Source organism: Phacochoerus africanus, chromosome 1, assembly GCF_016906955.1.
Source record: "Phacochoerus africanus isolate WHEZ1 chromosome 1, ROS_Pafr_v1, whole genome shotgun sequence".
NCBI classification, from domain to species: domain Eukaryota; kingdom Metazoa; phylum Chordata; class Mammalia; order Artiodactyla; family Suidae; genus Phacochoerus; species Phacochoerus africanus.
This window is the reverse complement of record NC_062544.1, coordinates 112,406,483-112,421,954: the sequence shown is the minus strand read 5'-3', so window position 1 is coordinate 112,421,954 and position 15,472 is coordinate 112,406,483. Positions and strand designations below refer to the sequence as shown.

The window sequence follows — 15,472 nt, the reverse complement described above, 5'->3', positions numbered from 1 at the left end:
CGTGTACCCAACTCCCACCCAGTGCCAGGCCCAGTGAAGACCATGGGGCCTTTCTTCAAGGAGTTCAGTTTGCAGAAGGAGAGAAACAAGCACACAAACAGTTTCCCATGAGCTATAGAAAATGCTACCTTGGGGAGTTCCTGCTGTGGCTCAGCAGGTTACAAACCTGACTAGTATCCATGAGGATGTGGGTTTGATCCCTGGCCTTGCTCAGTGAGTTAAGGATCCAGCACTGCCGTGAGCTGCAGTGTGGGTCAAAGATGTGGCTGGGATCCTGCGTTGCTGTGGCTGAGATATAGTATGGCAGCTGCAGCTCCAATTCAACCCCCCGCCTGGGAACTTCCATATGCTGCAGGTATGGCCATTAAAAAAAAAAATGCTGCTCTTCAACATAGTTTTGGAAGTCCTAGCCACAGCAATTAGACAAACAAAAGAAATAAAAGGCATCCATATAGGAAGAGAAGAGATAAAACTGTCACTGTATGCAGATGACATGATACTATACATAGAAAACCCTAAGGACTCAACCCCAAAACTCCCTGAACTGATTAATAAATTCAGCAAAGTAGCAGGATATAAGATTAACATTCAGAAGTCAGTTGCATTTCTGTATAGCAGCAATGAAATATTAGAAAAGGAATACAAAAATACGATACCTTTTAAAATTGCACCTCACAAAATCAAATACCTCGGAATACACCTGACCAAGGAGGTAAAGGACCTATATGCCGAGAACTATAAAACTTTCATCAAAGAAATCAAAGAAGATGGAAAGAAATGGAAAGATATTCCATGTTCCTGGATTGGAAAAATCAATATTGTAAAAATGGCCATACTACCCAAAGCAATCTACAGATTCAATGCAATCCCTATCAAATTACCCATGACATTTTTCACAGAACTAGAACAAACAATCCAAATATTTATATGGAACCACAAAAGACCCAGAATCGCCAAAGCAATCCTGAGAAACAAAAACCAAGCAGGAGGCATAACTCTCCCAGACTTCAAGAAATACTACAAAGCCACAGTCATCAAAACAGTGTGGTACTGGTATCAAAACAGACAGACAGACCAATGGAACAGAATAGAGAACCTGGAAATAAACCCCTAACACCTATGGTCAATTAATCTTTGACAAGGGAGGCAAGAACATAAAAATGGGAAAAAGAAAGTCTATTCAGCAAGCATTGCTGGGAAACCTGGACAGCTGCATGCAAAGCAATGAGACTAGAACACACCCTCACACCATGCACAAAAATAAACTCAAAATGGCTGAAAGACTTAAATATACGACAGGACACCATCAAACTCCTAGAAGAGAACATACGCAAAATACTCTCTGACATCAACATCATGAATATTTTCTCAGGTCAGTCTCCCAAAGCAATAGAAATTAGAGCAAAAATAAACCCATGGGACCTCATCAAACTGAAAAGCTTTTGCACAGCAAAGGAAACCCAAAAGAAAACAAAAAGACAACTTACAGAATGGGAGAAAACAGTTTCAAATGATGCAACCAACAAGGGCTTAATCTCTAGAATATATAAACAACTTATACAACCCAACAGCAAAAAAGCCAATCAATCAATGGAAAAATGGGCAAAAGACCTGAATAGACATTTCTCCAAAGAAGATATACAGCTGGCCAGCAAACACATGAAAAAATGCTCAACATCGCTGATTATAAGAGAAATGCAAATCAAAACTACCATGGGATACCACCTCACACCAGTCAGAATGGCCATCATTAATAAATCCACAAATAACAAGTGCTGGAGGGGGTGTGGAGAAAAGGGAACCCTCCTGCACTGTTGGTGGGAATGTAAACTGGTACAGCCACTATGGAGAACAGTTTGGAGATACCTTAGAAATCTATACATAGAACTTCCATATGACCCCGCAATCCCACTCTTGGGCATCTATCCGGACAAAACTCTACTTAAAAGAGGCACATGCACCCGCATGTTCATTGCAGCACTATTCACAATAGCCAGGACATGGAAACAACCCAAATGTCCATCGACAGAGGATTGGATTCGGAAGATGTGGTATATATACACAATGGAATACTACTCAGCCATAAAAAAGAATGACATAATGCCATTTGCAGCAACATGGATGGAACTAAGAATCCATACTGAGTGAATGAGCCAGAAAGACAAAGACCAATACCATATGATATCACTTATAACTGGAATCTACTATCCAGCACAATGAACATCTCCTCAGAAAAGAAAATCATGGACTTGGAGAAAGACTTGTGGCTGCCTGGATGGGAGGGGGGAGGGAGTGGGAGGGATAGGGAGCTTGGGGCTTATCAGCCACAACTTAGAATAGATTTACAAGGAGATCCTGCTGAATAGCATTGAGAACTTTGTCTAGATAGCTCATGTTGGCAACGAGAAAAGGGTGGGGAAAAAATGTAATTGTAATGTATACATGTAAGGATAACTTGATCCCCTTGCTGTACAGTGGGAAAATAAAAAAAAAAATGCTACCTCAATCCCTGTTGCAATCCTTCCCACCAGAATCCCAGTTTCCATGGAGTTCCCTCCAACTACCTCTGTTCCATGGATGGGGAGGTGGGGGTGTGTGGCAGGAATGGGGAACAGGCTCAGGTGGAAATTCATGTCTGAATGCCCTCTCCTAACCAGCCCACATGTCCTACTCCAGGCAACAGAGCTTCAAACATGACTCGGACTGTTCATGGGAAGGGGCAGCTAGTTCAGCCCCTCCATCAAACTCAGCCCTACATGTCTTCAAGAAAGTCTTTTAATGGGGACCCTACCTCGGGAGTTCCCATTGTGGCTCAGTGGTTAATGAATCTGACTAGCATCCATGAGGATGCAGGTTCAATCCCTGGCCTTGCTCAATGGGTTAAGGGTCCGGCATTCCTGTGAGCTCTGGTATAGGTTGAAGACATGGCTCAGATCCTGCATTGCTATGGCTGTGGCATAGGCCAGCAGCTACAGATCCAATCTGACCCAAAGCCTGGGAACCTCCATATGCTGGCAGTGCGGCCCTAAAAAGCGAAAAATAAAAATAAAAATAAATTTTAAAAAATAAAAGGAAACCTATCTCTGGACCCCTCTATGACTCAACTATTGCAAATACATGCCCATTACTGAGAATTACCCTTTACAACCAGGGATTTTAGGCCATGGGACATAACCACTCTGTCCACTGAGCTTCATCTTTGTCCTGGTCAGAGTAGATTATGAGAGAGCAAACCCAGGAAGCTTCCAGGAGCCACTGGAAGAGCTCCTCCCTTCCAGGAAAGATGGACAGAATAAAACAGGTCTGTGAAACAAAACCCTATAGCAAGTAGAAAGGTCCATGGTCCACAGTCCCTTAGACCTCTATGAGGATGGATGATTTCAATTCAGTTAAATTCAACTTGGTTAAATTTAAGTTAAATTTGGCACTGTTGAGTCCTAGGACATAGACAGCATCATGCTAGGCCCTAAGGATGCAGCAGAAATCAACACTGTTGACTCTCTTCTACCCTCACTGACCTTGTAATCTCCAAGTCTGGCCTTTGTCTCCCATTCTGCTCAAAGCAGGCCCTAAATCTGGATGGCTTGACTGCTGGCCCTCCATGCAGAACCACTGTCATCAACCGCTGTCATCACCTGCAGCTCTGTGTGTGGCCAAAGCATCACCAGGCCAGCCTGTGAGGGCTGGAGTCACATTCAGGTTTCCCCAGGTTCTGGGCTGGGTAGCAGTGGGTATCAGTTGGACAGAAAATCTGGGTTACCACTGCTAGTTGTGTATTAATAACTCCTCTGGCTGGCAGGCATGGTCTGAGCATCAGGTGGTTTTTCTGACCATGAGCTGACAGAGTAGACTAATGAATTCTAGCAAGGCCGAACAAAGGACATCCTCCGTTTGCCACCAGATAGCAGAAAGGCCATGTGTTTCTCTGGAGCCCTCCCTCCCCAAATCTTTGCTCATTCAAACCAAGTCCTCCCCCAACCCCAAATCTGCTCCAGGGATCTTCCTGGGACTCAGGATGGCTGTGTTCCTCTTCTAGCCCTGCCTGGCCCAAGGCTTCTCTGAGGAGACTAGAGGTCCAGGAGTAAGCTGATTGTGCTGCCTGAGACCGAGGGCAAGCCTTGGGAGGGAGGCATAGTGGCTGCTGTGTCAGAGCCGTTGGGGTCACAGCGGATGCCTCTTCAGCCTCTCATTTGCACTATAATCACTGTACTGGACACAGGAATGCAGAGCTGGCCTTCGCACTAGACACATACACACCATGTGCTTCTCAAACAAGAGGAGGATTCCATTCCCTTCAGCATCCCCCAAGCCCAGCTCCTTGCCCAGCCCAATCAGGCAGATATATTCCTGAGGGTGAGTTCATCCAGGACAAAGCTGGTCCTCTCCCCAGGGCACACCCAGAGACAAGCTGTTGCCACCTCCCAACAGGACCTCTCTACCCCTGCCATCGTGGGCTTGAGCCAGCCCCTTTCTTCACCTTTCTCTCCCAAGACTTTTGTTACAGAAGTGCTGAGAGGAATTCCCGTCGTGGCTCAGTGGCTAACAAATCCGACTAGGAACCATGAGGTTGCGGGTTGGATTCCTGGCCTTGCTCAGTGGGTTAAGGATCTGGCATTGCCATGACCTGTGGTGTAGGTTGCAGACACGGCTCGGATCCCGCGTTGCTGTGGCTCTGGCGTAGGCCGGTGGCTACAGCTCCGATTGGACCCCTAGCCTGGGAACCTCCATATGCTGTGGGAGCAGCTCTAGAAAAAGCAAAAAAAAAAAAAAAAAAAAGAAGTGCTGAGAGAAGTGGGGAGTGATCCTTGAAAAAGGAGCTGGCCTGACCAGAGTTCCCAGCCTTTTTTGGCAAGTCTCAAATCCATGCTTTGCCCGCTATAGCCTGAGGCTGCAACACCATGAGAACACAAGACAACAGTATCCTCAGCTCTGGTTCTGAGAGTTCCAGCCAGCTGCTAACTGGATGTCCCCTGCTGTCCTAGTGTGTGCCCAGGGCTGTGGAGACAGCTTTGGGCAAGGTGTTCCTTGGGCTTCAGGACATCTCCACATTAAAAGTGTCATCTGCTAACCCATCCCTCTCTACTTCTAGCACCAAGTGTCTTCCCCCTAGGGACACAGCAGCTGGAACCCCTAGTTTCCATCCAGGACCCTCCCAGATCCGCAGTGCTTTAGGGCATGTCCTCAGGAGCTCTCAGGCTGGAGGAAGAGGAGACTCAGGGAGCATCCTATAAACCAAGCCCTACTGTGGGCAGCTCCCCGACTCTGGCCTCCACAACAGAAAGCCTGGAGGCGTACTAAAGCTAAAGCAACAGCGCAAAGGAAAGATCTTTCCTTATTCGTTCCGCCTACAGACATCCGAATTCAATGTTTGCCTGTGAGGCCCCAGGAATGGAAGCCATCTGGAAGCCTGGGCCCCAGACTCCCCTCCCCCTTCCCTGCTAGCTTCTTTCCGAAGAACTGCTAGGGGAAAAGAAAGCCTCCGAACCCCAGCAACATCTATCTTGATGCCCTCAGAGTCTGTGCAGGGTAGCTGAGCAAGGAAGGATCAGTCCAGTTAAACCGCCTGTCCTCAGCCTAACTCTGAGCAGCTCTGGGCAGCTGGCCCAACAGCTTTAGCTCTACCCACTGTTCCACTTGGCCCCGTCCTACTCCAGGCCTCGGTCCACTCCAGGGGCCAACTCAGCTCTGCTCTAGGCGGGGTTCCACCCTTCCATGGCGAGCCTCTCCTACCTCCCAGACTCTCTCCAAACCTGCTGAGTTACTTAATCCTGCCTACGTTAGGACTTGCGTGGTGCTGTCAGGCTTACCCAGGCCTCTGGCGCCACCTCCTGGAAGCCTGCAGGCACTGACCCCTCTTTGGCTCAGAGAGCCAGGCAATTGGCCTTCTCTGCAGGGCTCAAGTGGGGCGCACCTGAACCACTGCCAAGCCAAGGTTGAGTGCTGCCCCAATACTGCCCAGAAACTACACAAGGGCACCTTCTGGCCATATGGAGCCCTCCACAGGGACACAAACAGACCAACTTCACTCCAGCTGAGACACTAGGGTCTCCTCTACCAAAGCTGAGGACAATGGGGCTAGTGAGGGCTCCAGTGGCTGACTTCAGGTGCAGGAGCACCCCAGCCCCAGAAGATGGGAACCTTCACTTTGAATCTCTTGCCCTATCTTCTCTGGGTCTGCTCGGGTCCCATTATGGGAAATGGTAGCCCCATCTCCCAGTGAGGGCTTCAAATAATTCTTTACTACTCTACAATATGCACAAAATTTTACAGCACCCTCAAAAAACCTATAGTGATGGGGTCACTCTTTAGAATTGAACCTGCCACTCACTGGCCATAGTACCTGGACCCTTGCCCCCTCTGGACTTCAGTCACCTTGACTCAAGATGGTGATCAAGAAGGGTAAGCAAAGCAGGAAGCTTTAACTTAAAAGCATAAGCTGATTTGTATTTTTCAGATATAGTAATAAAGCTCACCCTCAAAAGACTGATGCTTGGGTGGGGACTTCCATGCTCCAGAGGAGCTAGGGAAGGGCCTGTTCTAGGAGGTTTTCTGCCTATTGGGAACAAGTAGAGGCAAGTAAGTCATGTGGAGCCTCCAGTTCCCACCAAAGTGATGATAATTCTACAGGATGAGGCTAGCCAGGAGCTCCTAGACACCCCAATATTCCCTGGCCATCATCCTGGCCCAAGGATCTTGGCCCAAAGCAATGCCTTTATACCAGGAGAGACAGAGGAATCCTCTAGCCTCCTTGGCTTCTCTTGTCCCTTTTACAGGCAGATGTGTTGGGGGTGACTTGTTATCCTGATTCCATCCCGTAGTCCCCAGGGTTCCTCAGAATCCCTTGGAGACCAGTGCTGTCCCCACTTCACAGATGGGGAAGCCAGGCCAAAAGGTTCATGGGAATTTGTTCTGGGTCAGAAGCACAGGCGAATGCATATTTCTGTGGGTCTGACAGCTCCCTCTCCCCTTCTCCACTGTGTCCCATTGTTTCTGCCCCTTTCCTACACTGCCCTCTCTAGCTTGAAAAATCTGAGTAGACATTCCCTATCTGTCTCCTACAAGGAGAGGTCACAGAGACCTGGCAGGAGTGCTGCAGGTCAGGGGTCCGCCAGGCCAAATGTCAGATATTCCCAAAGAAGAGTAGGGCAGGACAGAGGCCAGAGGCCCTTGTGGTTTCTTCCTATTCTACTGACCATACATTCTCTGCTGAAACCAGAAATCCCTTTACTAGAGTACAGGACAGTGAATCCACTCATAACCCCATGGCTTCAGATTAGGTATTAAACAACTTCTTGAGGCCAAGAAAGCAAAGGGCAGGGTCATATCCCAGGCTCCTGCTGCTAGGTCTAGGGGGTGAGGTATGAGGTATGTGTCCCCTAACTCTGTACTGAGGACAGCTTTTCCTGGTATTTATCAGTATTGGTATGCCACAAGTAATTGTTTGACCTTCAGCTCCCCACTCTGGGATTCAGTTTTATCTGCAGTACAGGACCAATCTCTCAGCTCTGGGTCTTGAAGGTTGTGGGCAGAGCAGCAGCCTGAGGGCTATAGGTAGAGATGGTGAGGACTCTGTGGGGGTGGGAGTGAGGCCCGTTAGAGGCATCAGTTGTTCTGTGACCAATGGCCCCAATCCTGCCTCTGAAAACATAGCTGCTGCATCCCCTGCCTCCGGCACCCTGGGCAGTGTCCCAGGAAAACCTGCCCCTTCCTGGGGACTAAGTCATGCTAAGCCTACCCAGCTGGTCTTTCTGTCCCAGGCAGGGTACTTAGGGGCAGGCCCCCAGAATCTATAGGCCCAAAGAAGGCAGAATAGCCTGGCCAGAAACCATTCTCCCCTTCTCCCCACTCCAAGGCAAGGGCCAAACCTGCCTTTAGACTGCTTGGGAGAGGGCCAGCCTTAACCCAAGGTCATGTGCAGGGGGCCCAGACTGAAGGACCCCTGTCTAGGAACTGCAGGAGTCAACCCACTCTGGAGCAGACAACCTTCAGCAAGACCTCTCCCACCATCCTCCCCTCCCACCCAGTCTCACTGGATTTTCTGCCCATCCCTCTCCCCCATCACAGACGAGGAAACTGAAGCTCAAGATCTGTCTCAGCTGGCTCAGGCATAAGACGTGCTAAGGAGAGCTCATTGTTTGACAGAGCTTCTGCTGCACACATCCATTCCTCCCAGAAGCACAGAAATGGTGAGGCTGTGAAGGCTATCTGGTCAGCTGCTCAAAGGCCACCTCTGAGTGAGCCTAGCTGGGTCCCCTTTCCCTCTGTCCCATGGACTCTAGTCCCACCCTATACTCATGTCGTGTAGGGGCCAGGGTAATAGATGCTTGGAGGCAATGGCATTGTAATAAAGACACTGCTTTTATTTAGTTCGATATGTTTCTATACAGAACGCAGAAAACACATCTTAAAATCATATAGAAGGAAATAAAAACACATCAGTGGTTGGTGAACACTTGAATGTGAGATTGGCTCTCTGTCTCACAGAGTCCAATGACCATTGCCAGCTGGGCGATCAGGGGAGGAGGCTGCCTGCAAGGGCATTGTTGCTGTTATTCTGTTCACTGCCCCATCGCCTCCTGTTGCTATGGTAACAGGCCATTCTGGGCCAGCCACTTCTCTGCGTGGCAGTGCCCAATGCTGGGGTTGCTAAGGGCAACGGAGCTATTTGGAAGGCCTTTCAAAGCCCTCACCTGGAACACTGGGAATTGTTTATTTTTTGAGGAGGTCATCAAACACAATCTGACCAGGTCAGACCCTGCTTGTGCTCCTGACTCTGGGGCATTAGGGAAACTCTGGCTTGGATCAGGGCTTGGAGGTACAAGGCCCACCGAGCCCTCCTCTACAGGCTCCCCACACCAGGGCACTGCTCCCCCTACTGGAGATCCAGGCAGGAGAGAGGCCCTGTGGGAGAGGAGCAAGGGGGAACACCCTCCAAAGAAAGTCAGGGTAGAGACCTCTCCACTCTGACCGTCCCTCCCCTCCTGAGGCAGCACACTCGAATCTTCTGCAAAACAGTCAATATGGCTTAGAAGTAGCTGCTTGGCGTGCAAAGGGAGCCTGGGTCCACCCACCCACCTACAGATTATGGAAGGGATACATTATTGCAAAAGGCATTCCTCCCTAAAAGGTACCCAAAATAACTCTTCAGACATCAAGAAAAGTCATGCTCAAAATGGTTTCTTCCAAAGGAGGAGAATCAAAGCAGAGTGGGTGCCCCTGAGTCATGGGACAGAGATGCAGATGGATGGACCGACGTTCTGCTAAAAAAGGCAAAAGAAGCCCCAGTGTAATTCCGAAATTTAAACCATTAGGAAAGAAGTGGGGGTGGGGGGTGGAATCGCAAAGAGCAAAGCCGTCAGTTCCATGGAATCAACACTAAGAGCTTGTACAAACTGCTGTAAGCATCACCATTTTTATCTTTTTTTTTTAATAAAACAATTTGAGGCTGTATAAAAACTTTAGTAAAAAATTAGCTTTGAGAGCCCACAGATTTTTACTATGAACTATATTGCTGGCATTCCTCCCTAGCCACCAGACCTTTCCCAGCCATTCAGGCCTGGGACTAGAGCGCCAGAGAAGAGGTGTGGGGTGGTCAGGGTGGGGCTGTGGACTATTGGGACAAAGTGGCCAAGGTCAAGTGAGGAAAGAGCATCACATGACATAAAAATATTGCATCTTCACCAAAATGTCCCCCACTGAGTGTCTCAAAAACCATGATATTCCTTTTAGGATGGGGTGGGGGGGACCACACAGAAGGGTAAAAGAAAACAGGTTGATGTGGTCGAGTCCTTCGACCTCCCCAGGCACCCCCATGAGCAGCTGGCCCACCCTGGAGCACCTAGGTTGGAGGCTACGGCCACCACTGCCTCTTGGAGTCCCTTTTCCATGGAAATGAAGACCCCTTGGTGGTGGGCCGTGCATGCATGGGGTGGGGGTGTGGATGTCCATGGCCTGAGAGGCCCCTCTAGCTTTCAGCCCCTGGCAACAGTGGGACAGCAAGCCCAGCACCAGGGCCCTGGCCCCTGAGCCAGGGCCAGGAGGCCCCCAGTCAGGCTCTGGGGTATCAGAGCAACCAAGTTTACGTAGTGTGAAAAAATAGGATTCCTTTGATAAAAAATACTGTCCCCTTGGTCTTCTCTAAGTTTGAAACACCCTGGGAGCTTATTTTTAGCAAAGCAATTTCCCATACCCACCCAAAAATTATACATACAAGTTTAGGTAAACAGCAGATTAAATGTAAAAACTTAATCTTAACTTCTGAAAGTCCTTTGAATTTAATCTTTAGCTACTGTTTTCCATGTTACATCCTGCAGCTAGACACACGTGAATAGAAAAAACAGTACAGTTAGTGTTAAAGGCAAAACGCAGAGAGCCGGGAGGCCACCCAGCACTGCCTGCAAGTTCATTCACGGTTCCTCGCTCCCTCCATCTACCTCTACTCCAAATGGTGCTTTCAGAGCCAGCCATCAAAAACGCAGCGAAGAATTTTCTATGAACAAACAAAAAGCTGTTAGGCAAAAAATAAAAGTAAAAATGTCCCCAAAGTCTCTCCAGTTGCTTTGGGGTTTAGGAGGACCAGAGAGGGCGGGCTTGTCCAGGCCCCATGTGTGTCAGTGTGTGCTAGATCAGGTGTCGGCTCCTGGTAGGCAATGGTCTGCAGGCCACCGGTCTCCACAGACAACACCATGTTGTCTCCAGGGCCCTGCCCTACCCCTGCCTCCACCCAGGCGCTTGTGGGTTAAGGGGGGACGTATGGAGGGGGCGACCGGTATGGGGTCATGTTCTTAGGACGGGAGCCCTTGCCCTCCATGGGGGCTGTGAAGGGAGGCGGAGGCTGGTAGGGAGGTGCATTGGGATCCTCATCCCGCAGAGGTGTGTACTCTCCCATGGTGTCCTGGTTCAGAGGAGTGGTCTCGGGCACGCTCTGGTTGGGGTACTCAGGAGGGGGGAGGGGAGCTTTTTCCTCCTGCAGGATAAGTGGCATGCTGGAGGAGGGTGGGGGCTTGGAGTCATCCAGCTCATCTGCAAAGATGATTGGCACCCCCTTCTTGATGAAGGTGGCCTGGTCCTCAAGGGTGAGCTTGCCCTTCCGCTTCTTACGATAGCAGATCATGGCAATGATACCAGCAATGAGCAGGATGGCTGCAACCACCACGGCTGGGATGACAGTGTGCAGGTAGACATCATCCTCGCTGCTCTTCTCAGGGTCCCTATCTGGCACCTCTGTGGGTGGTGCCTCTGAGGGCACCCTCTTAGGTGGCGCCACGGGGACAAACTGTAGATGCCGACAGCTGCCAGAGCCTGTCACAGCAATGCTCATGGCCTTGAAGTCAGGCTCCAAGGCATTGGAGAAGGCAGCCCGAGGTTTGCCATCATCCTCAGCAATCCTCCGGCTCAGCCCTGTGATCTGCTCCTTGGGGCAGGGCTCCAGGGGCAGGGTGTTGTTGGTCCATTCCACCACAATGGAGCCCCGGGTGATGTTCTGCAGAGTGATGGTGCTGCAGTTGCGGTCCCCAAAGGCGAAGGCCAGCTTCTTCACCAGAGCAATCTTCTTGTGGATGTCATTCACTACTGGTGTTGGGTCACCCACAAACTTGGCTGTGAATCGTGCAGGAGCTCTGTCCCCTTGAGGGCGCCTGTGGACATGGATCTCGAAGGCATCCACAGCTGACAGGCCCCCCTTATCTGTGGCATGCATAAAATACTCGTGCTTGCCCACGTGGCTGCTGTCGGGCAGGCCATACATGAGCTGGCTATTGCTGTTGAACTGTACCCAAGACTTCTCACCTACCAACTGCTGCTCCCGAAGCTTCAAGGTCAGCTTCAGCTTATCAGTGGTGGTGTCCTCATTGTCATAGAAAGTGTCTGATGGGATCTTCACCTCAAAGTAGGTGCCAACCCAGGCATCTACCCTGTCAATGTGGTTCTTAAGCTCTGGGCGCTGGTTGGGCTCTCCACGGGGCAGCCCACTGGTAGTGGTGCGGATGCGAGTAGGCGGGGAGGCAGTTTCCAATCTGGTGATGGGTGCTTTGGTGGTGACCCGAGGCACCGGTCGGGGTGTCCGCGGCTTCTTGGTTGGCCTTCGAGTTGTGGTGGTTGAAGAGTCAGTAGAAGGTGTGGCTGGTTTGGGTGTGGATACTCGTGGCTTCTTGGTGGTAGGTGTAGGAGGGGTAGCAACCGCCGTGGGCTCCAAGTAGCCAGGAATGGTCATTGTTGGGCGGATATGGCCAGGGACTGTGGTGCCTGCTTCTGACACCCGAGTGGGCTGAATGGGGCCGAGGGTTGGGGTCTGAATAATGGCACCTCGAGTCCGAATGGTGACTGTGGGCTTCCCAGGAACAGGATCCCTAACTGGGGGAGTCATGGTCTCAGTTGGAGGAGCAATGGCTGGAGATGTGGGGGTGGGAACAATCCTGGAAGGTGGCTCCTGGATGGCTGTGGTTGGGGGCCCAATGGCAGTGACAGGTGTGGGTGTGGCATGGATCTGCCTCCGGATGCGTTTTGGGAGAGGGGGCTTCTTGTTGGCAATGTGCCAACCCACCACAGGGTAGCCGAGCTGGGCAGACATAGCACCCTCCCTGGCAGGGACCTCCACACCATGAATGTCAGGCACACTATTCTGGTTCAGGGAGCAGCCTAGCTTCCAGGAGAGCAGGGCCCCATTCTCTATCACTTTTTTCGCATTTCCCGGGCCAGCCATGAAGGCTGACATGTCAAAGAGTCTATTGTTCACCACTGGCACCAACTTCATATTGTGAAGCTCCACTTCTGAGAAGCTCTGCATTCTCTGCAGAAGGTCGAGCCTTTGCTTTGGGATCATCTTGGTGAGGTCAGCATCCAGAATTACTGTCAGGACAGTCACAGGCTCATCAGCAGCACAGACAGATGACACCACCTCGCCCGGATCTGGTGACGCTGCTCGCACAGACTGTGGCTCACTGTGGTCTTCAGGATAGACCTCGATAGAGAACACACTTGAAGTCTGGAGGACGTGGCTCCCGTTGGCTCCCAGCCGTGCAGCGCTCACCGAAATGTAATGCACACCCTTATCAGTGTCAAGAGGGAGACCCTCCAGGGTGTGCCTCTGGGGGTCCCAGTGCAGCCATGATGGTAAGGCCTCCTTCCCTGCTGCTGACACCTGTAAGAGATGTTAACGTGAATTAAGTGCTACTGTCACTGCATAACCTGAAAAGATTCACAACAGTTAACCACTGAACTGTGCGACAGGCCTGGAGCACACTCCAGAATTCCTGTTGAAGGAACCAACCCCTCTGTCCTGAAATTCATTTGCCTGTCATAAAAGACTGGGGGTGCCAGGGCTAGCATGGAAGGCAAATGATTCACTCAAGCACACAGTGGGGAGACAGCAGTGCTGGCACTCAAACACAAGCCTCATCCCAGAGAACTGATGCCATGGAGCTCAAGAATGTTACTGGCTTTTACACCAATGACAGGCCCTGCCACCCACTCATCCACTCTGCCTGCAGAATCAAGCTCAAGTGCCTCATCCCTCAGCACCCCCTTCCGACCTCGCCTCAGACTTCTCCCCTGCCCTCCGCAGACACCGCAACTTTGCTTATTAAGTCACATGCCTGGCCTAGAGTGTCTTCCCTGCCCAGAAGTGGAAATACACACAGGTCTGGGTGCACAGACAATTCAATGCTCCCAAATGACTCATTTTATAACCACCCCGTTACATTCAAGTTTAGTGGGGCACTTTTGGTTAGCTGTATCTAATGTCTTAATTAATCCTGCTTTTCAAACCTCAAGAAAAACTGCAATGCCCAGAGTAGAGGAATGGAAACATTTATTCTAAGACTGTTTATCAAAGGCATTACAAGAAGCTCCAGTATCTCTAAAAGAGAATTCTGTAGGCAACTAAGCCTGGGAAACTGACAGAGCTTACCTCTTCCCTCAAAGCCGATGCACAGAGGCAGGCCTTGGGAGCTCATCTCCTTTTCCACCCAATAGCACCCTGCAGACTTATTTCAGGGTAGAAGTCCTTTTCCACAGCGGCATGACTGGTAATATATAAAGCTTCTAAGGGAATGAAGCAATAAAAACTTCCACCATCAGCTGACAACAGGGAAACAAGACTTGTCCCTTGCTCAGGCCCCATCTATGACTACTCTCACTTTCAGGAAACACCCATTCCTGCGCCCAAAGCAAGAAAGGTGGAGACCCTAGTCTGCCTGAGGCACTCTCAGCTCCACTGTCCTGTCCATCAAGTCCAGAGACACTGGTCAATAGAGGGCATGTCTTACTGCCAGCCCCAGCCCAGTCACTGCTTATCAGCAGAGGGACAGGAATGGCCTTCTCTGTGGCAGGAAGGGCAGAGCTACGCCTACTGGGTTCCCCAGGGGCTCTGGTTCCTCAGGCTTCATCTTGCCAAGAGCCAGGTGCCTGAGTGATTGAGGAGGAAACCCTGAACTTTTACCTAATTTTCCCAGCTAGGATCCAGGTGTCCAGGTGGCATGCCATTCTATCAACTTTATCGGGGACCAGATATTTACTGCCCCAAAAAAACAGATTTCCTATCTGCAGCAAAAAGCCATAAGAAGACATGACATTATGAGGAGTTGTCCTTCAGTACTTGCTCTTTGAGCCGTTGAGTTCACTGAGGGTCTATGAACAGTGTTTCTTTTGTGACACCACATTCCATCAACTCTAGGGTGCACAACCATCTAATTAATGCACCACCAAGAATCTTCCATCCTGTCACTCACCATTCACTGAAAACACAGCCAACATCTGAAACGGTAAAATGACTGTAAACATGGGTGTCTGTCTTCAAATCCATGAAAAATACTAAATATGTTCTCTTCTTCCTTTACAATCTTTTTTAGCTAAAAAAAACACTTACTACAACTGCTTTGACTGAAAAACCTATGCTTTAAATTTTTTTCAGTTCAATTATATTAAATACAAAAACTTCCATATCCACATATAAACATATAAAGCAAAGGCTGAATGCTCTTGTTTTGCAAAAAATGTGAAGCCAAGATGTAAGGCCAAATGGAGAAGTCAAGGGAAACATGAGATGTTTTATAGATGTGGGGTAGGAACTACAGTCCTGAGAGGCAGAGCAGGTGAGTCAGTATGTGGACCCAGGTCTCCAGCCTCCCAAGGGTATTTCTCTTAATCCCACTCCATCCCAATGACTACACCTGGAAGAGTGCAGGCAGACAAAGGAGAACAGGAGGGTCTAGTATGGAGCTCTGAATAAAGTCAACCAAGCAGACGCCACCTAGAAAAGACTAAACAGGACCAAGAGAGACTAAGAGACGCTCCAGAGGTGGGTGCCAAGTGGCTAGCTAGGCCCATGGGATATGCCTGAATTGCCAGCCAGTTAGGCCTGTGTGTACCCAGCCCTGTGTGTTCCATCAGGAGAGATGAGTAAGCAGCCCCAGTGCTTTTTCAAGTCTGTCCCAGCTACGTAAGAGCACTTTATAACAGAGAAAACAGACGAGGG

The 15,472-nt window shown here is 49.9% G+C and overlaps 1 protein-coding gene across 12 annotated transcripts in view; it reads right to left on the bottom strand.

Moving 5' to 3' along the window:
- Nucleotides 1-8,339: 8,339 nt before the first annotated feature.
- Nucleotides 8,340-15,472, bottom strand: part of DAG1 (dystroglycan 1) — a 59,329-nt gene continuing 52,196 nt past the window's right edge. For all 12 annotated transcript variants that reach the window (XM_047774344.1, XM_047774390.1, XM_047774367.1 and 9 more), the window contains one exon: nucleotides 8,340-13,138. In XM_047774344.1, the coding sequence (XP_047630300.1) occupies nucleotides 10,739-13,138 (2,400 nt within the window). In that variant the 3' untranslated portion in view covers nucleotides 8,340-10,738. The remainder of the gene's footprint in view (nucleotides 13,139-15,472) is intronic.